At 38.5% G+C, this 24,868-nt stretch overlaps 1 protein-coding gene across 1 annotated transcript; it reads left to right on the top strand.

The window, feature by feature from the left end:
• Positions 1–965: 965 nt before the first annotated feature.
• pde9ab (phosphodiesterase 9ab) lies at positions 966–15,215 on the top strand. The gene is made up of 20 exons (XM_084698246.1): positions 966–1,080; positions 1,421–1,548; positions 2,264–2,334; positions 2,703–2,780; positions 3,173–3,216; positions 3,445–3,499; positions 3,640–3,710; positions 3,977–4,064; positions 4,290–4,371; positions 4,456–4,530; positions 4,642–4,728; positions 4,854–4,958; positions 6,775–6,857; positions 7,011–7,167; positions 7,288–7,401; positions 7,645–7,749; positions 7,865–7,993; positions 8,196–8,291; positions 8,542–8,625; positions 15,078–15,215. The coding sequence occupies exons 2-19, from the start codon at positions 1,480–1,482 to the stop codon at positions 8,590–8,592; spliced, it is 1,560 nt and encodes a 519-aa protein (XP_084554372.1). The 5' UTR covers positions 966–1,080; positions 1,421–1,479; the 3' UTR covers positions 8,593–8,625; positions 15,078–15,215.
• Positions 15,216–24,868: the final 9,653 nt, after the last annotated feature.

Genomic DNA, 24,868 nt, shown 5'->3' with positions numbered 1-24,868 from the left:
TGGTACAATATTTGTTTTGTCACAATTCATCTAACTTCTTATTGGATCTCTCTCTCTGAGAGATTCAGATTGCAGATGCATAGAGAATTCATCTATTTTTTGTAGACCTATTCTGACCTTGACGGCCAGTTACACTGGGCTCCGGCCTCATTTCTGCTGGGTCTTGTAGTTTTTCATATAATAGGAAGTTGCTCACATAGACTTATCTCACACCCATTCACAATCATCTAGATTAACACTTTGGGCTTAATTTTCCTTCTATATTTTAGGGGAAATACTAAACAGTCAACTACTTTGCATCAGGCTTTTTCAATACTGTACCATATAAAAGTATAAGATGTAACATATAAAGATATAAAGTATAAAAGTATATAGTATAAAAGTAATTAAATGTCATTCTTCATCATATAATCCATACTCATTCTTCATCTTCATAATTACAACAGTGTGAAATTATTCCACTTCAATTTGAAGGTGACATTTGATGTGCAATTCACTCATTCACAATTCAGTATGTATGAATACTGAAGTAACAAATGTATCATAACAAATAATACAAAAAAAAGTTTAATATTATTTACAAGCCCCAAGTAGATTAATTAAAAAACAACAGAAAAAGCATTTATAACATGATATACATGTTGCATTTGTAATTTCCTGTTCAGAAAGGTTGAAACCATCATGGACTTCTATCACCACCTGGCTCTTTCTTTTTGTTGACCCTTAGTTAAACCAAGGGTCAAAGCAACTATTCTTTATTAATTATTAATTGCCCAGACACCTGTTATGTATAATTTCTCTTTTATATAACCAAACCTTCAAAGCTGTAACAGAGATTGAGGATGGTGGGAATGATTCCATCTCTGGATGTGTGCTTTCTAAAGGGAGGTAATGACATGAAAGAGTCAAGGGACAGCCTACTTTGCCGTAGTAACGGGTCCCCTAGCAACAGGGAGTGTGTGTGTGTGTGGAAGAAGGGTTATATTTAAGGGAATTATAGTGGTTTCTTCCTCAGGTTTCAATGTTGTATGTCTACAGCGGTGTGTAAGGGAAAGGCTGTTGCATTTGGCAGGGATACAGGTACTGTAGTTTTCATTACGCTTATTTTTTCATCCATTCCTTTGAATGTACAATTACTTTTGATTTGACAAGTTTGTTTTTTTCTTTGCTGGTAATTTATGTTTTATTTCAGTAATTATTATTCAAAATAATTGTAATGTGGCTGATCTATTTCACACTTAAAAATGTTACTTAAAAGTAATTGCAGCAAACTGTTAAAAACATTGACACAAAAAATGAATGAATGTTATAAAATGAATGAATATATGAACTATAAAATGTTAATGAGATGTAAAAAACAGAACCTTGGCTTACGTTAGGCTGTGGATTTAATCCAGTTCTTGTATTGGGTGGATAACAGGTGAGTATTCAGGGACCAGTAGGTGAACTACAATACAGGTGACCTTTCTGAAGGTCAGCATGGGTTCCAGTTCCTCATCATATGCGCCAAAAAAGATTTACCTGGATGTAGATGGGAAAGTGCAAAGGGTATGTGAACGTATTCTTTCTACCAGGGTTTTCCTGCAGCTTGGCCTACTAATGGAATGGTAACATTCATTTGAACAATCAATTGTGTTCAACGTTGTTTTTCAGTAATGTGAGGTTTTTATTTGGGTTGTGTTAATTTGACAAATCAAATGAGTGATCTTGCTTGAAGCAACAAAAAAAGATATGAAAAGTAGATAATGTTGTTTTGAAGTCCAAATACCAAAATTAGTCTTGTCATGGTTTGTAATTGTAGTAGTTTTATTCATAAGACAACCAGGAGTCTTGTTGATTTTTACATCTGGGACAAATGAGTAAGCATAATTCATTGACTGAAGTTATCATTTTCTCAAGCCAATGTCTGTGGGTCAAATGTCAGGTCATGTCAAAAATAAAGACAAGAGGTGACGTGCGTCACAGGTGGTTGTGACACAAGGGTTAAAGTGACACCTGGAGAGAACATGCTCTACTCTCAGCAGTTGTTGACGGTTCATTCAGTGTAAACCCACTTCACCTTAATAACCTTAATAGGCGTGAAATGTGCTTTCTGTGCTTTTATTTAGACTACCATCACAATACTTCCAAAATTGTTCCCGGGTGTCCTCCAGTACAGTGTCTGCTTACAGTGTTAGTGCTTACAATGTTCTAGTGTTCAGTATATTGTACAAGTACGAACATAAATAATGTTAATGAGAAAATCTTTTTTGTCTGTTTTCAGGTGATTTTCAGTCGGTACTGTAGCCCTTCTGACATCCGAGAACTTCTGTGCTCCTCTTCAAACATAGCAAGGTCTGTGGCATTTCTCTCTGTCTGTCTGTCTGTCTGTCTGTCTGTCTCTCTCTCTCTCTCTCTCTCTCTCTCTCTCTCTCTCTCTCTCTCTCTCTCACACACACACACACACACACACACACACATACACACACACAGATAGATATGCACTCACAACTAATAAACAATGTTAGCTCATTATGCTAGCCAACCAACATGACTCATCCTGCTAGTGCCCTTGAAGACTGCATTAGGGACCTTCTTTGAAGGGTTGTCCACAAAGGTTTTTTTCATTCCATGATTTTCTTTTCCACTCAAGCATGCAGATATAACTGTCTTACAAAATCAGTCCATCATCCTACTTTGATGCGTGTTTGGTTTATCCTCAGGAACACTGCTATAATGCTGGTGGACTCAGAGGGAGCGCTTATTTCCATAGATCCCACCATGCCCACCAACACTCCAAAGTAAGAAAATACTACTTTAGTTTTATTTTTAGTTATTTTTACGTTAAATGTAAAAAAGTCTTATGACTGAAACTAGAGGATAGAAAAGCCAGCTTTTGGGTATCATTTAACTTACTGTCTGAAGCAAATACTGTCTAACTACACAATACGCTAACATTACAGTTAAACAGGGACTACGATGATGTGTTATGGTAATTATTGAATAGTTGTGACATGCTGAAATGTATCACCACTTGAAAATGCCCCCATTCCAGATTCTGTGTTTATTTTATGTTATAACACATGCCACTAAACTATAGTACCAAAACATAGTCATTGAAATGTACCAACTCTAAAGTTTGATGACTTTCTTTCAGGATAATCATATCATATTTGTGTTTTTGCCTTTTCAGCTCCTTATACAAGGTAATGCCTCAGTCAGCTGGCCAGGTGGGGGGTAAGCAGAAACATTTATTAGGGACATTTTATTTGCTTTTAATGTATTATGGTTGATATTTTTATACAATTATATTGAAATAAATATGGCTATATTTACTTCATCTGAAATATACATTTACTCTCAAAGTTTAGAGTAGGTTGGGGGGAAAAGCACAAACACAAACAAAGGAACAGAAAGAAAATACATTCTTAAATAATTAATCAAATCCTATTTCTTCTTTCTCAGATAAGGAGGACATGTTCCAGAATGTTCTGTCCCAAGTTGCTGAGCAGTTTAGCAGGTAATGCAACAGTTTTACTTGCCATTGGCCCTCAGCAGCTTTGAACATGTTAAAAAGAAAACATTTCCTTGAGTGTAAAAAGCAACACAAGTTCTCCATGGAAATGTACGAATGCATTTTTTTTGTATTTTTTCTTTTAGAGCTTTTAGGATCAACGAGTTAAAGACGGAGGTGACCAACAGACTGGCCATGCTGGAGAAGAGAGTGGAGTGTGAGTTGAGATGTTATTATGGTATCTCTGATCAAGTATTAGTACTAGGACATGAACAGAAACCAGCTTTTTTCTTGTACAGCATGTCTTGATTTTTTATCTGTTGACAGTGACTCTTTAATGTTTACACTGCATCAGAGTGTTTCCATGTTGTCATGCTACAAACTAGCATTAAAAGGAAATTTGCTGAGGTTTGTCTCAAGGATCTACAAAAAATAGTTGTTTCACTTTTTACTCTGTAAACTAACAGTTTGTACATGTTTCAGTGGAAGGCCTGAAGGTAGTTGAGATTGAAAAGTGTAAGAACGACCTGAGGAAACTGAGAGACGAGATGACTTCCAAGGGAGGAGCAAGGTCAGGGAAATCAAGATCTTTGTTGTTGTTTTGACCAACTTAACTATTTAAGTTTTTTCCAAGGTGATATGCAATAGGCTTACTAAACCCGCCCTTATGTTTACTAAAAACCGCCCTGTTACCATTTTTTTTACTTCTACAACATTGAAATTAAAGGATTTAGTTTTCATTGTTTTCATAAAGTGTTACTTACTTATAAACCCCATGTCTCGCCTCTGTTCTTAGGGTGACATGTGGCTGCAAATATAGCTTCACAGAAGATGGAAAGAAGCTGTCGCCAAGGCGCGACGTTCCAAACTACCCAAAGGTAAAATTCTGTTTAAAAAGACACTGCTACACTTTCATGGTGGACAGAAGAAACACCACTAACTCTTTGTCCGTTTGTCTACAGTACACTCTATCTCAGGAGACCATTGAAGCCCTTAAGAAGCCAACATTTGATGTCTGGCACTGGGAACACAATGAGGTTGGAGGTCTATCATTCCTAAAACAAACGTGTATTAAGGACCAAGATATGCCAGACACCTCTCATATTCTGACGAAACTTTTCTGTTTACTATGTATCTTCAATGTGTAGATGTTGAGTTGCTTGGAGTACATGTACCACGACCTCGGCCTTGTCAAAGAATTCAATATGAACCCCATCACACTCAAACGATGGCTGGTAAGATTCAGCATGATCTAATTTAGTCTATCAAAACAGTATACAGTATAGTACTGATTTAGAGTCACAGTGTGACACATCTGGTTATTACATGGGAACAGTGCATTTCTCATTCTGTGTTTCAGCTAGGAATCCAGGAGAATTATCGCAGCAACCCTTTTCATAACTTCCGCCACTGCTTCTGTGTCAGTCAGATGATGTATGGGATGATCCACCTCTGTAACCTCCAGGTGAGGATACAGGAAAGACAGTATTGTCTGTTTTGTAGATGTATGTATGTTGTGTCTTAATTTTCTGCTTATCTGATTTCATGCACTTGCATGTTTAAATGTGTATCAAGTAAGTGTTTGAGAGTATGTGTCCATTTGTGACTTTGAGTGCTGTGTGTGTGGGCTTGTTTAACAATTGGAGTGAGGATAAGAAATGTCCACAAGAATAGTAAAATGTAAAAGATTTTATTGGATTTTTCCCCTTACCTGTATTAGTATTTATCCATCCAAATGGTTTTTAGTGTGAGTTGCCGAGTTTTGGAGATTCGGGCTAAAGAGATGTCTGTCTTCTCTCGAATATATTGGAACTAGATTGAGCTAGTCATGTGGTACTCAAAGTCCCCACCCCAGGGGGCAAATTATGGGAGGGTTTGGGGGGGTCTGACCCCCTAATCAAGACTTGGACCCCCCCAAAAGAGGTAAAAACAACAGGTCGGGGGGGTCGATACACGCTCTGGAGAAGACGTTGACCCCCCCTGATTGTCATTGGCCTGGTTTCCCAGATTTGTTAAGAAGCTCTTAACGCTAAGAGCTTAACGCTCTAGAACGCTCTTAGAATGCTCCAACAAAGCTCTTAGTGTTAAGAGCTTCTTAACGACTCTGGGAAACCCGGCCATTGTATAATTCACACTCTAACTCCCCCCCCCCCCCCCCCCACACACACAACAAAAATAAGAAAAAATCATGACCTGGGGCCAGTTGCATAAACGTAGTTTAAGACTAGTCTTAGCCTTAGACTGTCTTAAATTGTCAGGTTAGACTAGTCTAACTAAGCCTGTCTGTTGCATAAATAGTAAGACTGACTTATTTTGAGGTTAAAAAAGTTAGCCACCTCTCCCCCTGGCTAAACCTTGCGGTTAGGGCTGAGTTGCTATGCCAATTATCGTTAGTAGGCTACGTCATTATCTTAGCATAATTTATTACAAAAAGGAATACGTGTATTATTTGTAACTGCAGAAAATGTTGACTGGGTTCTGCTTTTCCGCAGAATAAAATGTCATTTTATTAAACGAGTGAGTACATAACATAACTCACTTTATTGACGCTAGCACTAGTCGGCATCTGCGTTGGAGTTGTTGATAAATGGAATTAACGTTGGGGTTAAATTTAGAAGCTTAACAACACATACACTAGCCTATTTGTTAATAAGACAACTTTTTCAGTATTGTATTCCTCCAAAAGATATAGTTTTTCATCAGGTTTAAATGTATCAATCTTCCTCTTTTAAGTATCGCTGTTCTGTCCTCCATCTTTTCTTTTCTCGCAAAGTGTCTTATTTTACCCATAATGCAAAGCGCAACAGGCTATCTAAGTCAGTCTTACGTTAGTCACTGATAGTGAAGCTTGATGCAACAGGTACAATTAAGTGTCTATAGTAAGTTGGACTTAAAGTTACATTTAAGTATAAGACTAGGTCTATTTTTATGCAACTGGCCCCTGGTTACTCAAGATAATCTACACACCTTGTTGCGAGCAGTTTCATGTAACTATTGTCTTTCCACCAAACTACACCCACCAACCGTATCACGAGAAAGTCACGGTATTCAAGGTTGTCAGTTGTAATTTGGTAGAAAGAAATAGCTGCTGATATGTCAAAAATTCTGCAACTCACACCAAAACAATCTAGATGAATGGATTGCACTACATTTTGTGGTGAACTATCACTTTAAGGTTAGGGCTAAGTTTAGGTGTTAGGGGATACAGATTTTGAATGGTACTGAATTGTGAGTCCCACCAAGAATAGCAAGACAAACTTTTATTTGTGTATGTTTCTCAGGAGAGGCTGACCCTGACTGACATGTGCATCCTCATGACAGCTGCTGTGTGTCATGACCTGGACCATCCTGGCTATAACAACACGTAAGTTAAATAGAAATGTAAAAACAATTAAAGTCTGTTTTGCTTGAAGCAATACTTTTCCTTTTTACTAATATTGCAAGTAAAGTCAATATTTGTCAAAGCATATCGTATTATCTAGATGCTATCAGGAAATTGTCATCTGTATGTTGCCAGGTACCAGATCAATGCTCGTACAGAGCTAGCGGTGCGCTACAATGATATCTCTCCCCTTGAGAACCATCACTGCGCAGTGGCCTTCCAGATCATCTCAATGCCTGAGTGTAACATCTTTGCTAACATTGAGTCAGAGGCCTTCAAGCAGATACGCCAGGTTCATTCATAGCTCCTTCACAGTCACACAGATAACATTCATAGTGTTGTTAACATTAATAATAAGACATTGGGCCGGGACATGTATAGTATATTTCTTGTCATTTTGGCCCCATTACAGGCTATCATCACTCTCATCTTGGCCACTGACATGGCAAGACATGGCGAGATATTGGATTCCTTCAAACAGAAAGTGGACAACTTTGATTTCACTAACGATGAGCATGTAACTTGTGTATGTAGTAAACAAAGGCCTTCTGAAGAATGTTACACACCGTGTGTAATGTGATGTTTTTTTCCTACAATTTATGATAAAAGTATTAACATGTACTCCACACGTTACTAGGAGCAGTAATGTCACCCAAGTATTGATGACATGTATAATTCACACAATAAGTAGTGTACATTTTGCATGTATATTGCATGTATACATGGGATACGTATTGATGTATTCCCTGTCCTTCTTGTGCGCATGCAGCTAAAGATGGTTCTTATTAAATGCTGTGACATCTCCAATGAGGTGAGGCCTACAGAAGTGGCTGAACCTTGGGTGGATTGTCTACTGGAAGAGTACTTTATGCAGGTAAGTGAATCCATGATACCATGATTGTGAATTAAAAGGTTAAACTCAAATTTCTCATTGTTTAAACTGAAATTCACACTTGATAGCTGCTTAAATATGTGTTAATTTGGTCCAGAGTGATAGAGAAAAGTCAGAGGGTCTGCCTGTGGCTCCTTTTATGGATCGGGACAAAGTCACCAAACCCACTGCCCAAATTGGCTTCATCAAATTTGTCCTCGTTCCCATGTTTGAGACTGTAATGAAGGTGGGTCATGTTTATGAAAGAAACAGAAAGAAAGACAGACAGACAGACACCTATATACACATACACACACACACTTACACAGACATAAACAGACACTGGTTGAAAGTGAGACAGAGTGAAAATGTCCAAAAGAAAATGTAGAGACTAACAATTTACAACATCTTGCATTGATTGGTACCAACCATTTACTGCATCTGCACAGCTCTTCCCCCAGATAGAGGAGATTATGGTGCAACCATTGCGGGATTCCCGAGACCACTACGAGGAACTGAAACAGATTGACGATGCCATGACTGAGGTACAGTTCAGCCCTTCACCTCACACCACATGAACCTATTGTCATGTTCATTTCCTTTCAATTCAGTCATATTTAATAATTATTAAATAATAAATATATGGGAATTAAGAGTTTAAAAAAAAACTAGTTTTCAACATTGAAATACACCAGAGTAGTACTCATAATAGTTATTGGTTCTTACCCTGCCTGCATTATTGAATGAAATTAGCGCACAAATGCTAACCTGAAGGTGTGTCTTTTGTTCTATGAGGCACAGAAGAAAAAAAGTGAGAGCATGTCATTAGGCGGGAAGAAGAAGTAGACTTTTCCGGCAAACTCAGTGGGTACGGTGTAAGTAAGTTTAAACAATAGATGTGACAAGTACCCTCCTTTCTCACTCTTTGACACATCCCTGTCAATAGTTGCCGTTTCAGAGACCATAGCAAATGGTCAGTGTGTTCTTGCTATGTTCTTAACTGTGTGTAAAGTAGCTTCATAGGGTAGCTTCAGTTCCAAGGGACTGAGGACATCTTGTGGATGTTACAGCCTTTGCAGATTGAAAACCTGGACATTGTGATTTTGCAGGCATTGACGGTGCTCTTGCTGCACAAACACAATTTACCTTTATACTGATGATAAGCTGTTTTTGTCCTTGATTGCAAACAAAGCAACATGCTGAAAAAGACTGCTGACAGACTAGGGCTGGGCGATATGGGTAAAAAATTCTCGATATAGATATTTAAATTTACATTCGATAACGATAATTAAGACGATAGACCACAGATTCGTAGTAGTAGAAAAATAAGTCTCTTCCTCAACTTTTTCCTTACACTCGGCATAAAGTTTAGGCAGCGCGGTGTGAGAGAAATGTTTGCGTCCAGGGAGCACGTACCTAGGGTTAATTCGAAGTATTTACCCATTAACTAAATACTAACGTGCTGGTCATTACTGGGTATGTTTTCTGTATTATTGGGTATTACCGATTGGTACCAAGGTGGTAAATACAGAGATAATTTGAAGTATTTACCCATTAACTATTTACTTACGTGCTGGTTATTACTGGGTAATTTTCACTGCTCCTAATTAGGTAAAAACAGAATAAAAAACTTAGTATTTACCTGGAAACTTATAAATATTACTATTTAAATACCTCTGGTAGTAAGATGATGATGGCCTCATTTACTTGGCCTCCGCTGGAAGAGTTTTCCTCTACTATCATGGTAAATCTTCTTGGATACTGGGTATGTTCCAGCGCATGTTTGGACTATTTACTCAGTAAGTAATCTGAAACTGGACTGTAAAAGGAAGCCTTGTATGTTTCCATTAGGGATGTGCATCTCCATCACTGAGGACGATGCAATACACATCTCGATGCACTGCCAACGATCCGATACATTAAAGATACATAAAAGCAACTACTAATGCGATACGATACGATTCACCCCTATTGCGATGCAGTGCGATTCGACACGATGCGATTCAATGAGATGTGATGCAAAGGGAATATGATGCCATGCAATTTAATATGGTACATATTGATTTACATTTATGCTATGATTTATTTCTTTGTCAGACTGCAAATCATCATTTAACTTAACAAGTGAAAGTTTTATTTCACATATTAAAAGTCTCTGACAATAGATAAAATAACATCAGGCCTAGACCTTGCCTTAAACCAGTCCTTCTTTCCTGTTGTATGTGTTCTCTGAATGTAAAAAAGGGTAAACTATTAAAGGCAGTCACAAGCTGCTGTAAACACTGTCATAATACAACACACTAAATTGAACTAATACGTTCTACTTTTTCCCTAAACATTTTCTCAATGACTCAGCTATCTCTCGTCTTACTTTGTCGTACACAACAGGGATTTGTTTTGTCGGAAAATAGCTTCCTATTCTTGCTTAGGGTACCGATGGAGCTAGCCACTGACAGTAGCCAGCTGAATCAGAGGGGGAGGCAGACGTCTCCACACAAATACCATGTAGCCTCTTCAGGTGACAATCTAAATTAGCCGTGCTGCCTGTGTACTTTATAGCAGCACAACATATCTTTCCAATTGCATGGGTCTTGTCAAATTGCCCAGCTTTCTTGTAAAATCCGAAGTGTTGCCAAACCTTGGATTTATTGCAATTTGTAGTAACGTGTAACTCTTCCTCCGCCATAACACTCGCCCGAACACGCCTCCAACTCGCGCGAAACTTTGCCGAGATACTTCACGATAATCGGCCACTGACAGCAGTGGAGATAAGAGCGTGCTTAAGAAACTAACTAATTATAAAATTATTGGTCACAAATCATTAGTCAAATTTCTAAATACTAAAGGTGTTCGCATACACATCATTCTATATAAATACATCGGATTATACCGATGCAAAGATGTTAGAAACGATGCATCGCGATTTCATCCCACATTGTATCCGGTGCACACTTTTTTAATCCGGGCCATCGCATCGTGAACTTTTATGCCGATGCACCGATGCAAATCGGTGAATCTTCCCATCCCTAGTTTCCATGGTGTTACCAGGTTCTTACCATATTCTTTGTGAGCGAATATCACTTTGTCAATGTTACTCTTAGTATAAACTTGTAATATAAGTTCCAAGGCGATACTAGGTAAAACATGGCTATGTACTCAGTAAGTAATCTGAAACTGGACTGTAAAAGGAAGCCGTGTTTGTTACCATGGTGCTACCAAGCTCTTACCGTATTCTTTGTAAGCGAATACCACTTTGTCAATGTTACCCTTAGTATGAACTTGTAATATAAGTTCCAAGGCGATACCAGGTAAAACATGGCTATATACTCAGTAAGTAATCTGAAACTGGACTGTAAAAGGAAGCTGTGTTTGTTTCCATGGTGTTACCAGGCTCTTACCATATCCTTTTCAACTGTTCATTCCCTTTTCATGCAATAAACACAAACTTGGATTGTTTCAAAGGAAAACGGGACACTTCACTCTGTAAATTGTAACATTATTGACCAAACATGAACAAATGTTAAATCTATACAAACCTCCATATAAAAACTCAAAATTCAATAACTTCATACCATAGAACACGTCAGTATTAGTTTGGCCCCTATGGTTTGTTTTTTCTACAGCTCCTGTAACATAAAACATAGTCTACAAATATCTAAGATTCTACCTATTTTATTTTAGAGTACAGAATAATCAATTGCCACATTTATCTGAGTGTATCCTGTGTGGTTGCCAAGGATGCTGTGGTAGTTTTGGTTCTTTAGAAGTGGTTCCACACTGGGCATCGTTTTTTCCTTGCCAGCCGCCTCTCCCTTTGGAGCCTTCTTATTAAGCTTTTACCGCCTTGAGCCGTCCTCTGAAGTAATATATTTGTTAATGTCATACTACTAAAACAGATGTTCAATGACTTTAAGTTGTATTAGCACTCAGGAGCTTCGTTTTCTTAGCGAGAAAAACTGTGGACGCAGATATCACGCATCGTGAGATTAAAATGGCTAGCAAAGATTTAAATGGCTAATTTTGGCCTCAAAATATGTTCTGGACCGATCATCGTTCTACTAGTAGGTAATGGACGATAATAGACCAATGGTTCATCCAATCACCTGCCAACTAATATATGGAAGTTCCGGGTTTTATTCTGAAGATTTTCTGTCATCAATGAGTGGTTGGTTGGTTTCGTGAGCTAACTCCAGCATCAGTCTTGCATTACTAGGTAAGTCACAAAATAACACACAGCCTAATTACATCATTTATTTGTCAAGAAAAAGTATATAAATGCCTATTAAATGATCTTGTGCTAATAACATGTATTTTGAAAATAAAGTTAGGCTATAGGTAATGTTAGCACATTGCTAGACAGCTACCTCAGTCAACATTGCCTGGTTGCTCGTCCACGTTGCTAACATGTTTATTTTCTTTTTATGATCTGTCTTGCAGTTCACTTGCCTGACGTTGTCATACTCATAATTCTAGTCAGAATATGAGTCTGAAAACTCTCCGTTGGGCTGTGACTACGGGGCGTGTTTCAACCAAACTCGTAAAACAAATGCCTCTTCGCTCAATTGGATAGACCTACAACCAATCAGAACAACGTAATATGTTGTTTGTTGAAAACAAATTCAACCCAAGGGCTCTTTCGTGACATTGTTGATTACGTTACTGTTGATCATCTGTCCATCATCGTATAAAGCAATTTGATTTGTCCATCCCGATCCTGGTTTTATGTAGTTGTTCCCAATACGAGACCCTCCAGACCTAACTTCCCGACCAAATTTTTTTGTGGGCGCGGAGAAGTTGGGCTGGCAGCCAGGCTAGTAGTTCACAGTCCAGAGGATGATATCCACCGCTATCGTGTTCGGCGCACCAGGAGCATGACCCTCTGCCGAAAACTAAATGTCGACAAGAGCACATAGCTTTGACTGCCATCATTGGGGCAATTGTGATTTAACCTTTTTATTTGTTCATGTCATGCCATGGAAACAATGCTCTAATTTAAAATAATGTTACAATTTACAGAGTGAAGTGTCATGTTTTTCTTATAAACATAATCCAAGTTTGTGCTTATTGCATGGAAAAGGGAATGAACAGTTGAAAAGAATATGGTAAGAACCTGGTAACACCATGGAAACAAACACGGCTTCCTTTTACAGTCCAGTTTAGAACATAACCATGTTTTACCTGGTATCGCCTTGGAACTTATATTATAAGTTCATACTAAGGGTAACATTGACAAAGTGGTATTCGCTTACAAAGAATACGGTAAGAGCCCGGTAACACCATGGTAACAAACACGGCTTCCTTTTAAAGTCCAGTTTCAGATTACTTACTGAGTACATAGCCATGTTTTACCTGGTATCGCCTTGGAACGTATAGTACAAGTTCATACTAAGGGTAACATTGACAAAGTGGTATTGGCTCACAAAGAATATGGTAAGAACCTGGTAACACCATGGAAACAAACACGGCTTCCTTTTACAGTCCAGTTTCAGATTACTTACTAAGAACATAACCATGTTTTACCTGGTATTGCCTTGGAACTGATATTACACGTTCATACTAAGGGTAACGTTGACAAAGTGGTATTCGCTTACAAAGAATACAATAAGAACCTGGTAACACCATGGAAACAAACACGGCTTCCTTTTACAGTCCAGTTTCAGATTACTTACTGAGTAAATAGTGCAAACATGTGCAGGAACATACCCAGTATCCAAGAAGATTTACCATGATAGTAGAGGAAAACTCTTCCCGCAGAGGTCAAATAAATGAGGCCATCATCGATAAATGTATATCTGAAAAGGTATTTTATTAGAAAGAATTATATTATATTAGAATTATATTCTCATTAGACGTGGACTGTTACCGACATTAACTTTAGGTAACTGCATGGTAATAGTAGAATATGTTTTTTTCGTAATTCTGCTGGAGCTTGACCGTCTATACCTAGCCTACTTAGTAGCAGTGTTATTTACCCAACAACACATTATAATTCACCATATAGGCTATATCTCCTGTAGATACCAACTTACTACCGGAGGTATTTAAATAGTAATATTTATACGTTTCCATGTAAATACTAAGTTTTGTCTTCTGTCTTTACCTAATTAGGACCAGTGAAAATTACCCAGTAATAACCAGCACGTTAGTAAATAGTTAATGGGTAAATACTAGTGCTGTCAGTTTAACGCGTTATTAACGGCGTTAACGCAAACCCAAATTAACGGCGTCAATTTTTTTATCGCGCGATTGACGCTCTTTTTGGCCTAGCAAACTTTGTAGTTTTTTTCACATGCTGTTGCAACAACTGCCAACGTTAGAAAAACTACAGCACCACACCGGATCTAGCTAGACCGGAAACAAAACAACAGGCACGCCACACACACTTGTTTGGCTTGCGGGCCGACTAAAGAGTAGTAGCAGAGCCCGTTTACGGATATTAGACATTCTCTGGTAGTAGGCTAACGTTACGTTTTGTGTGGATGGCGAGCGCGAGACGCCGAAATGGATGCCAATAAGATTCTGAATGGAAAGTTTACTTTTAAAAAGTTGCCAAATGGTTCCATTGACAAGACCAAAGTGATCTGTGTGTTTTGTCGTTGTAAACTGAGCTATCGCAGCACGTCCAGTCTGAAATAGCACTTGATGGCCAAGCACACAGCTGATGCGATTCATGCGAATTCTCCGCCCCCTCGTCAAAGCCAGGCGATTGCAATGTTGTTTTCAATAAAAACAATATTTGCACGAAGCAATACGAACCACTTTTCCATGTTGATAAGAGCATTAAAATGTGAAAAAAGAATGGGACAAAAAGAAATCAAGGGACATTTAGAATAGATAAAAATGTGCGATTAATTGTGATTAATCGCAATTAACTATGACATTAATGCGATTAATCGCGATTAAATATTTTAATCGTTTGACAGCACTAGTAAATACTTCAAATTATCTCTGTATTTACCACCTTGGTACCAATCGGTAATACCCAATAAAACACAAAACACTTGTACTTAAGGGTTTAATAGTAGAATGTGTGTTACAGTATTGCATTTACATTGAACCTGTTAAGCAACGTCTGTATAATTCTATATTTTCCCCTATGGCCCTGCTGCTCTCATCTACCCTACATTTCAATCCAGCCAAGCCAAGAATTGATCACAACAATCAATGCACAACCTTTGGCATAGTTGCTAAAACTAGTTTAATGTCAAAGCTAGTAATGCTGTTATCTCTTGCAATCATATAAAGGTCTGTCCTCCCCTGTAATTGTCATATGACAGCTTTCCGTCTATGGTTACACAATTCACCTCCAACCTACCTTTGCCCCTTGTTAGGGACCCCGTATGGTGTTTCCGTTCCGGGGAGGAACCAAATCATCATCTTGAGGAAACGGTCTCCTTTGAGTATCAAGACATGCACCATCCTACAAAGGGGTTATCCCCACTCAAGTAATAAACACTTCCTGTGGTCCTGTCACATTTCCTGTCCACTGGGTATACATAATGGTCAGTAGTAGAGATATAACAGATGAGTGCCTGTTCTTCTCCATAGTCAATAGAATTAGCTTTTCCTTAAGGCGATATACACTGATTTACCTCATCTACCACTAATTGCCTGAATTTTTTATGGCTATTTTCCATGTAATGGGCATTGTAAACAAAAAGAACAAACAAAAATATAGAAAATATGATAATAAAATATGATATGAAATATTTAAACCTAGAGTCAGTTGTGTGGAACCACACAAATTACAGTTCATTTTTTCAAGTGCGTCTATAAATCTGCACAAGTTGTAAAACTAGCATACTTACTGAATAAAATGTTTTTGTGTCATGTTTGTATAACAAGCCTTTGCCCATGATATTACTAACTTGCATGTTAACTCTTTCTGAGCCACGTTTCGTCATTATAGTCACTTTTTTCAATCACCAAGAGAATTGTGCTGTAGTAATGTGTGTAGCATATATTGTGCTCCATCTGATGGTTACGCCACTAAGTGTGTGTAGCAGTGACACCACCAGGGGAACCACAACCATCCTGATACAATCGCTGGCCTTAATAAGACTTCTCATATTAATGATGACATTGCCATAACAGTCTGTATCACAAGCTCAGTAGAGAAATGCTTCAGACAAAATCACTCTCTAGGGTAAGAGTCTCTCTCTTACATACACACTGATGACCCATGACGTTTCCATGACACTGAATGGTGTCTTTAACCTATAAAGAAAAGAAAAAAAGAGTACAGATGTAAGTAAATTGGATTCAGCCCGCTATCTCTTCCATCTGTTTTATCTGCAGGGGCTCTGATGAGATCATCCCCTTCCTCCAAATGGTTTCTCCCTCACAGAAACCGAGCACCCACTGGGTGGTTTGTGGACAAATACAGAAGCTACTAAACCTGACTACATTCACTATGATTAACCTACTGAATACCCCTGGTGTTTAGTGTAGTGCTTTATTTGAATTGTGTAGTGCTTTATTTAACTAAGAACAATGGGGGTAGAGGGCAGGGCCAGCCCAAGGCATAAGCAAACTAAGTGGCTGCTTAGGGCCCCCAATAGCACATTAAATTACAGTTTGATGTAATTTATTTTTAAAGTAACTCAGAGGGGGCCCCAATTCTGCTTAGGGCCCCATAAAGGCTTGGGCGTTGGGCCGCGATGTAACTTGGGGGGGTCACGTCCCCCCCACTTAAAAAATTAAGTTTTTGGACCCCCCCACTTTTGCGGGATATAAGGAGGAGACTTCTGGACATAAGGAGGTTTTTTTTCGAGGAAGAGGAAAGTAAGTCAGAATTGCCCAAGTTTTCCATTCAGTGGCCAAAGCACCCTTATGAGACATTCTCTGACTATAATAGCATTAGTTAGCGTTAAGTCACAAAGATCCTTCGGCAAACATTAGAATTATAGCTAGCTAGATAAGCTATATTTTACCTACATCTAGCACTAGGCAATAGCATACTATATTTACCCATTACAAGTGGATAAGCAATTGTTGATTTCTTAACCTGGATCTGAAATATGTTGTGCTTTTGGCCGTGTTCAGATCTAGGCGTCTGTTTAAGGCAGAAAGAGATGACAAGGATGTTTTTTCCAACTTGCTACAAAATAAATTGCTGGTGTTTTTTTTATTGCCATAACAACCGTGAGCTAATCTGGAGTTAACCTTAGCTAACATGCTAGTTGGATGTCTCGAACGACTGGAAAAAAAGAAGAAAGCAAAACTCCTTTATTTCAGAATTGTCTTCCAAATTTAAAAATATTGCTCAACTTGCAATTTTGGCAATTTGTAACATGTCATTACTACATCTATAACGGGTATGCAACGGACGTGGTCTTGCTAGCAAACTCCGTCAAAGGCATCTAGTCGCACCGACCAGGAGTCGAACTCACCACCACTGACATGCTAAGCGCAACCACTACCAGCTACGCCAAAGAAAAACTAGCTCTTTATTGACGCGGGTGGCCCATTAAATACCTGAGGAGTGAGTTTCACCGATTCACATCGGCTACACATCTTAGTCTGTAACATCAAGGCAAAACGAATTCAACCATTAAAACCATCTTCTGAAAGCTTATACCCTCAGGATGTTATCTAATGAGACAAGAAACATGTCCTTCTTTCCATATTAGTATGCTGCCCATGCATAATAAATTCGATATTGGTAAATGGAGTATATGACTGATACTTTTTTGGGCTGTGCCATTTAGGGAAACGGATTCAACCACCTAACCCATGTATATTCTGAAAGCTTACATCCTAAGGATGTGATCTGTGGAAAAGACTACAGGTTTGAACACACATTTGACCATTTCTGAACTGTCCAGTCGTGCTTTAGGGAGATGCAAATTTTTTATGTAGCCTACATAATTATTAGGCTTCTAAACCTATACCAATTGTAAATTTGATCCACTGATAACATTCTCTGCTTTTTAAAAGCAGGCGTAAACCAGGATGCGCATATGCCTCCTGGTGAAATGGCAGCCGTAACCCAAGCAAAACGAAGACATAGGCCAAAGGATTTTTACCACAAGGATCACACTTTCTGAGTTGAGTGAACACAAAATCATTACGCGTTACAGATTAAGCAGCCATGCAATATTACAGTTACTGTAAGAAATACAAAATTACATTGAATCTTCGACTCAGCGTTCACATTCCATTCCAGCAGTTGTTAAACTCATCGCTACATTGCAAATATTGGCATCAGGATCATTTCTATGGAAGCAAATCGTGACCAAAATTCAAATGAAAATGCATTTCCAGAAATGCTTTTTCATTTTAAGAATGTGGCTGCATTATTTGACTCATAAATAAAATTAGTAATCAATCATCCTATTTGCATTTTAATTTTCTTCTTTAAGTCTGCTCATTCTTTCACTTAATTAAAATGAAAACGAAAAATACATTTGAAATTTAATTTTCAAAATATGCCCCAGCAAATCGATACCAAAATTCTCTTTGAAATGTAAAATTCGAAAATGAAAATGCATTTCCAGAAATGCGTTTTCATTTTAAGAACGTGGCTGCAAAATCGTGACCACAATTCAAATTCAAATGCATTTCCAGAAATGCATTTTCGTTTTCGTGTTCTGCCCGCAAAGAACTGCCCATAATTCGAAAACGAAAATGCATTCTGAGCGGCGCAGCAGAGTGACGTCAGTAGCCTCTCTTCTTCAGCTCCCTGCTGACCGAGCTACCCATCTTGTTCGGTAGGGGGCGGTGTGCACATACGCATTGCATTACATTACAACATTTGCCGGGAAATTGACTGAATTGCCGAGTCTTTAGAGGACACATCACAGATTATGGCGCTCCCTCTAATTGTGCTGATACTTGTAAGGTATTTTCTTGTGTGCTTTTATTGTGACAGGGGTGTGTGGTTCTGACGTTGAAAGAAAGTGAGTGGAGTGAAATGCTATGTGTGGGGGAGATACAGTAAAGATGTACAAAGTGTATGGAGCTAAAGCTGACAAAGGTATCTGAATTTGAATATGAAAGTTAAGAAATATTTGTATGTCGAATTTCATAAAACTGAAATATTTTGCTGTTTAATATATAATATCTGAATTATTTGTATGCCGAATTTAATTAAACGGAATTATTTGATCCAAAAATACACATTTCAAAAATTCAGATTCTTGAAATTCAGATTCTTGAAATTCAAATTCTTGAAATTCAGATTCTTGAAATTCAGATTCTTGAAATTCAGATTGCGGAAATTCAGATTCAGATTGCGGAAATTCAGATTTTGTCTGAAATAGGCCAAAGGTGAAACAGCTTGCTTTCACAGGGAAAAGCAGACGATTTCAGAACGACCGAACTTTACCTCAGAACACAAGCTCAGTTGCTCATTGGAGGAACAGTATTGAGCAAGTGCTTATGAAACTTGTAAACACTTGTGTCTTCTCCTTTGCCAAAATCGGCAGTTACTGTTACCAAGTGAGTCGAGACAGACTCGGAGGGCGGCGGAGACCGATGGAAGACGTGGAACAACTGGCAAAGCCATAGCCTATATATTTATGTTTCGTTGTTTTGTTTTCTGTGTTTGAGTTCTTTTAAGAGCTTGATGCCATCAACATCCAGCCTGATATAAAATCATGAACTTCAATTGTGTCTCTTAATTATAATACCCACACAGAAAATCCTGGTTGAATCAAGTACTGTATTGCTAATAGCCAATTTTGGATGGTCAAGCATATTTTTCATTGTCTCCTTATTCCTATCAAAGTCAATGTTCAGCCTATAGGCTATGTTCATTTGCTAAGTGACATTTCATATCGGTTATGGTTAGTGAAATATTTGCTTTCTGAGAGATCGGACATAGCCTATTTAACAGCATATAAAAACAATTTCTTTAATAAGAGTAATAAACTAGAGGACTGAAACCAAAGTTTGATGCAAACATATTTTATATTTGTAATTTTGTATGTTTGTCTATGTATGTTGTATGTCTTGTAAGCCATGGCACAGAAATAATGAATGATTAATATGTTATGTTTGTTGTAGTCTGTTGGCTTTTTGTGCTTTGTGCTTAACCCTTGCTGGGGACTTGGTCTGGTTTGCACTAACTGCGCACCGCTGGCATTAGAATAAAGATAGTGTGCTCTGACTTTGAAATACATTGCTGCTCTCATTTTGAGATGGTACTTTGAATAATATGTTGTAAAGGTGTTGTACAGATGATTTTAAGTGTCTGGAATAATATGTTATAAAGGTGTTGTACAGCTGTCTAGAATAATATGTTGTAAATGTGTTGTACAGCTGATTTTAATGTTAGAAATAATATGTTGTAAAGGTGTTGTACAGATGATTTTAGTCAAGTCAAGTCATTTTTAACTATAAAGCACATCAAAAAACAGCCAATGCCAACCAAAGTGCTGTACAAAATCATCAAATAGGGCAAAACAACAATAAATAAGAACAACAGACAAACATCACATTTACAGTAAGCACGAGTGACCCTATACTGTCTCGAAAGCCAAAGAATAAAAATGTGTTTTAAGACGAGACTTAAATGTCTCGGTGGTGGGGGATGAACTGATAAAAATTGGCAGTGTATTCCACAGAGTAGGGGCTACAACTGAAAAGGCACAATCACCTTTCGTTTTCAACCGAGTCTGTGGAATGGCTAAAAGGAGGTGGGTTGATCTAAGGGGCCTTGAAGTGTTATACAGCCTAAGTAGATCTGAAATAAACAATGGAATCAATCCATGTAAAGCTTTAAAAACAAGTAACAACAACTTAAAATCTATTCTATATTTCACTGGTAACCAGTGAAGAGAGGCCAATATTGGTGAGATATGGTCCCTTTTCCTGGTACCAGTCAACATTCTAGCAGCTGCATTCTGGGCAAGCTGCAGGCGGGATAATGATGATTGACAAATGTCATAATACAGAGAATTACAATAATCAATTCGAGACAATATAAGTGCATGAATAACGATTTCCAAGGTCTTGAAAACGAGGAAAGATTTTAGTTTTGCGATAGTCCTTAAATGAAAGAAACTACCTTTGACAACAGAATTAATTTGTTTTGAATTTTGAATCAAAGATAACACCCAGATTTATGGCATGGGAGTGCACATTGGTGGACAAGGGGCCCATTTTTTTAGATAAATCATCAATCGATCTGGGGGTACCAAACAGAATCACCTCTGTCTTACTCTCATTAAGTTGGAGAAAGTTATTATCCATCCAGCACTTGAATGTCTGTAAAGCAATCAAACAGGGACACCAGACAGTTGGTATCACCTGGTTTTAACGGTAAATATAACTGTGCATCATCACCATAACAGTGATATGGTATATTAAGTTTATGGAGAATGGAGCCCAGAGGGAGCATATACAGAGAAAAAAGAATTGGACCCCGGATTGAACCTTGAGGTACTCCACATGTAATCGGTGCCAAAGAGAAGGAAATATATTCCAATAGTAACAGAAAAGGTTCGATCTTTCAAATAAGAGTGGAACCACTGTAGAGCCACACCTTGGATCCCAACCCATTGTTGGAGACGATCCAGGAGGATAGGATGATCAACAGTATCAAAAGCAGCACTGAGGTCAAGTGTCACGTCTGTGTGTGTGTGTGTTCCCCTGTTTTGTTTGGCCCCGCCTCCTCCAGGTGTATCTCGTCTTGTCTGCTCGTTAGTGGGGTATTTATTCCGTTGGGTTATGTTTGTCTTGTGCCACTTAGTCTTGTGTGTTTCTAACAAGCATTCCCGCGTACTTGTTACCTGTTCTGTTCCTGCCTTGTGCTCAGATTTCCCGTGCTTCGACCTCGATTGGACTGTCCACGACTACTCTACCAGATACCGGATTGTACCTTCGCCGCCAGCCTGTGCACCTATCACCTGCCTGTCCACGACCACTCTACCTGATACTGGATTGTACCTTCGCCGCCAGCCTGTGCACCTATCACCTGCCTGTCCACGACCACTCTACCTGATACTGGATTGTACCTTCGCCGCCAGCCTGTGCACCTATCACCTGCCTGTCCACGACCACTCTACCTGATACTGGATTGTACCTTCTAGGCCATAAGGTGAACTAGGAAAAAGTGGCTAGAAAGTGATTTTTGTTCCCACACCTGGGCACTACTTTTTAAATGCATTTTTGCATAGTCAACACCCTTATGGACTTTGTTAAAAGTTCTCCGCAAAATATCCTGCAGTTTGTCACGATCCATAAATGTATATGACTGTACATTTAAAAAAACGAAATTCTTATGCTGCTAGTTTTGCTTGTAACTTATTTTTATTCATTTTAGCAACACTAAATAGTTCTCAAACTGTCATTTATACGTATATGACGTATATTTATATGTACCTAAACATTTGAGACAGGTATTGGTGCATTACTATACTCAAGTGTGAATGTAGACCATGAAATATGGTAAATTTGTAGAAAATATGCTTATACTTTATGAATTGGCACCAAGCAAAATTAAACATACACATTCTAAATTTAGCTAAACTGATGTTTTATACATCAAAATGTTCAGCAGGCACAGTGTAATCACAGAAAGATAAAAAGAAAGAAGCACACTGGCCCAAATTGGCTGAAATGACTCAAAATGCTACCCCGTCACTTAATTCTGAATAATGCCAAACATTTGACAATTCTACAATAGATTCATTACAGCTCAAAAACAACCTAAAATACAACACAGCGCATCTTTACTCATCAGTATTATCCCTACTCGTCAGTATCATACTCATCAGAATCATCTTTACTCATCAGTATCATCCCTACTCATCAGTATCATCCCTACTCATCAGTATCATCCCTACACATCAGAATCATCTTTACCCATCGGTATTATCCCTACTCATCAGTATCATCAGAATCATCAGTAACATCTTTACTCATCGGTATCATCCCTTATCATCAGCATCATCCCTACTCCTCAGTATCATCCCTAATCATCAGTATCATCCATTAGCATCAGTATCATTCCTAATCATCAGTAACATCTTTACTCATCAGTATCATCCCTAATCATCAGTAACATCTTTACTCATCAGTATCATCCCTACTCATCAGTATCATCTTTCCTCATCAGAATCATCCCTAATCATCAGTATCATCCCTATTGCTATAGTCAGAGCTGTCATCCCATGTAGCCCTTTCCTCTGTTTCCTGGGTAACATTTGCACAATTCTGGCACCGACAAATCAATACAAGAAAGTCTTGCAGACATACAGGAACATCTTCCACACTCACATTTGCCTTGCTTGCAACTGCAGTGGACTACCTGCAACACATTTTCAGGGGCAGGATTTCTAGTCAAGTATTTTATTGTCAGATGCACAGAACAACACAAGGGGCCCTATCTTGCACCCAGTGCAATTGACTTAGTCAACGACGAAAGTGTAATTCCTAGTTTGCACTCGACGCAAAGGCGACTTTTCCCTCCACAGATGCACATCGAAATGACTTTGCGCTCCCGTGGTCGGTTCAGCGAAAAAGGAGGCGTGTTCCGGCGCAAACGTTCCCTGGTGCTATCTTGCAGTCGAAAAACAATTCCGCTACTGACCAGGAAAAACATGGTCTAAAGTCATTGGCGCATTATTCAGATGCTATTTTAAGGGCGCAAGCTTGGTCCGTGCGCACTGCTGGCGAGGCCAGGGTCTTCTTTCTGCGAAGCTACGTGACATTGTTTTGATTTATGGCTGTTACATTTCTTCAATGATTATAAAAAGATTTTCATAAGAAATTTCTATGTATGTGAAACTTTATTTGTAACAACTGTGGCAATTTCCTCCCATGACAGTTTAACCAAAGCTAATTTGGTTAGGTTTCTTCTCCCATGCCCATCAGAATCAGAATTCGGTTTATTCGCCATGAAGCTTATGTTACACAAATACGCGATTTACTGTGGCAGGAAGGTGAAAACAATAAACATATACGGGTATAAATTAAGTACAAAAGTACATTAGTTAAACTAATTCTAAGAACTAAACAATTAGAAAAAATATACAGAAAATACTACAAAAAATATAACAATAAAAAAAAAATATGTAAGAATAAGAATAATAATTTGAATGAGCAGCATGAGTGGGCAACTTAGTGCAATGAGAAATCTGCTCTGCCTTTTTCATACAATGTCACTTCTCTATCTTTTACAGCCCTGACGACAACATCGGTCTCCTCAGCTGTGAACTGCAGGCGTGCGCCTGGCAAATCCGCCGTTATAATAGCAATTCGCCATGGAACAAGCGCTGCTCTTAAAGGGAATGTGAGATGATGCTCTGATTGGTTTATTGCACGTTATGCCCAAACCACACCCATTAGTAATGTAGCTACTTCAGACCCTTTTTAGATTTGCGCCAGGCGCAAAGTCATTTATCCCGCCGGCAAAATAACAACCAAGCTGAAGTCACGCCCACAAAGTTACTTGCGCTTTGCGTTTTGATACTTGCGTTTCAGATCGTCAAAATAGGGGGAAGGTCAGACTGGTCACTGAAAAATCCTTAGGACAAGACAACGCAAAGCAACCTGGCATAGAATAACATATAAGTACACAGAACATAGATTACATCTATGATAAGCAAAAATATATTAAACCTCCTAATATATAATAATATACAATACAGTATAGTAAACCTCTAAATACACAATACACATAATAACCTATACTAACCTTATAGGCTAACTTAAGACAAGTGAAATACAATAGAGCAATATAGCTGATATTGCAACCAGTAACTGAAAGTGGCAGTATGTAAATGACTAGTGAGAAGTGTATCAGTGTCCATATCAATGTTCATTCAGAAGCCTGATGGCCCTTGGAAAGAAACTGTTGTCCAGTCTGCATGTGTGAGACTGAATGCTACGGTATTGCCTGCCAGAAGGCCGTTGGGTAAAAAGACTGAATGATGGGTGGTAACAGTCTCTTAGCGTCACTTGTCGGGGGGCATGGATAGTTCTGGCAAAGCTGACGATGCCAGGCAGAATGCTTTGTATCTTGCATCGTTCACGGTTTTGGCAGATGAGTGGCCATACAGGTGGCACACATGTTTGCAAAGTAGTTCATAATGATGTCAGGACAATAACCTCTCTCTCAACGTCAGCAAGACCAAGGATGTGATTGTGGACTATAGGAGGCGGCAAGAGGAGG

The sequence above is a fragment of the Hypomesus nipponensis genome, chromosome 5 (assembly GCF_054491055.1).
Source record: "Hypomesus nipponensis isolate SF chromosome 5, ASM5449105v1, whole genome shotgun sequence".
Lineage (NCBI taxonomy): Eukaryota > Metazoa > Chordata > Actinopteri > Osmeriformes > Osmeridae > Hypomesus > Hypomesus nipponensis.
The sequence above is the reverse complement of the archived record's forward strand: the minus strand, read 5'-3'. Positions and strand labels throughout refer to the sequence as shown.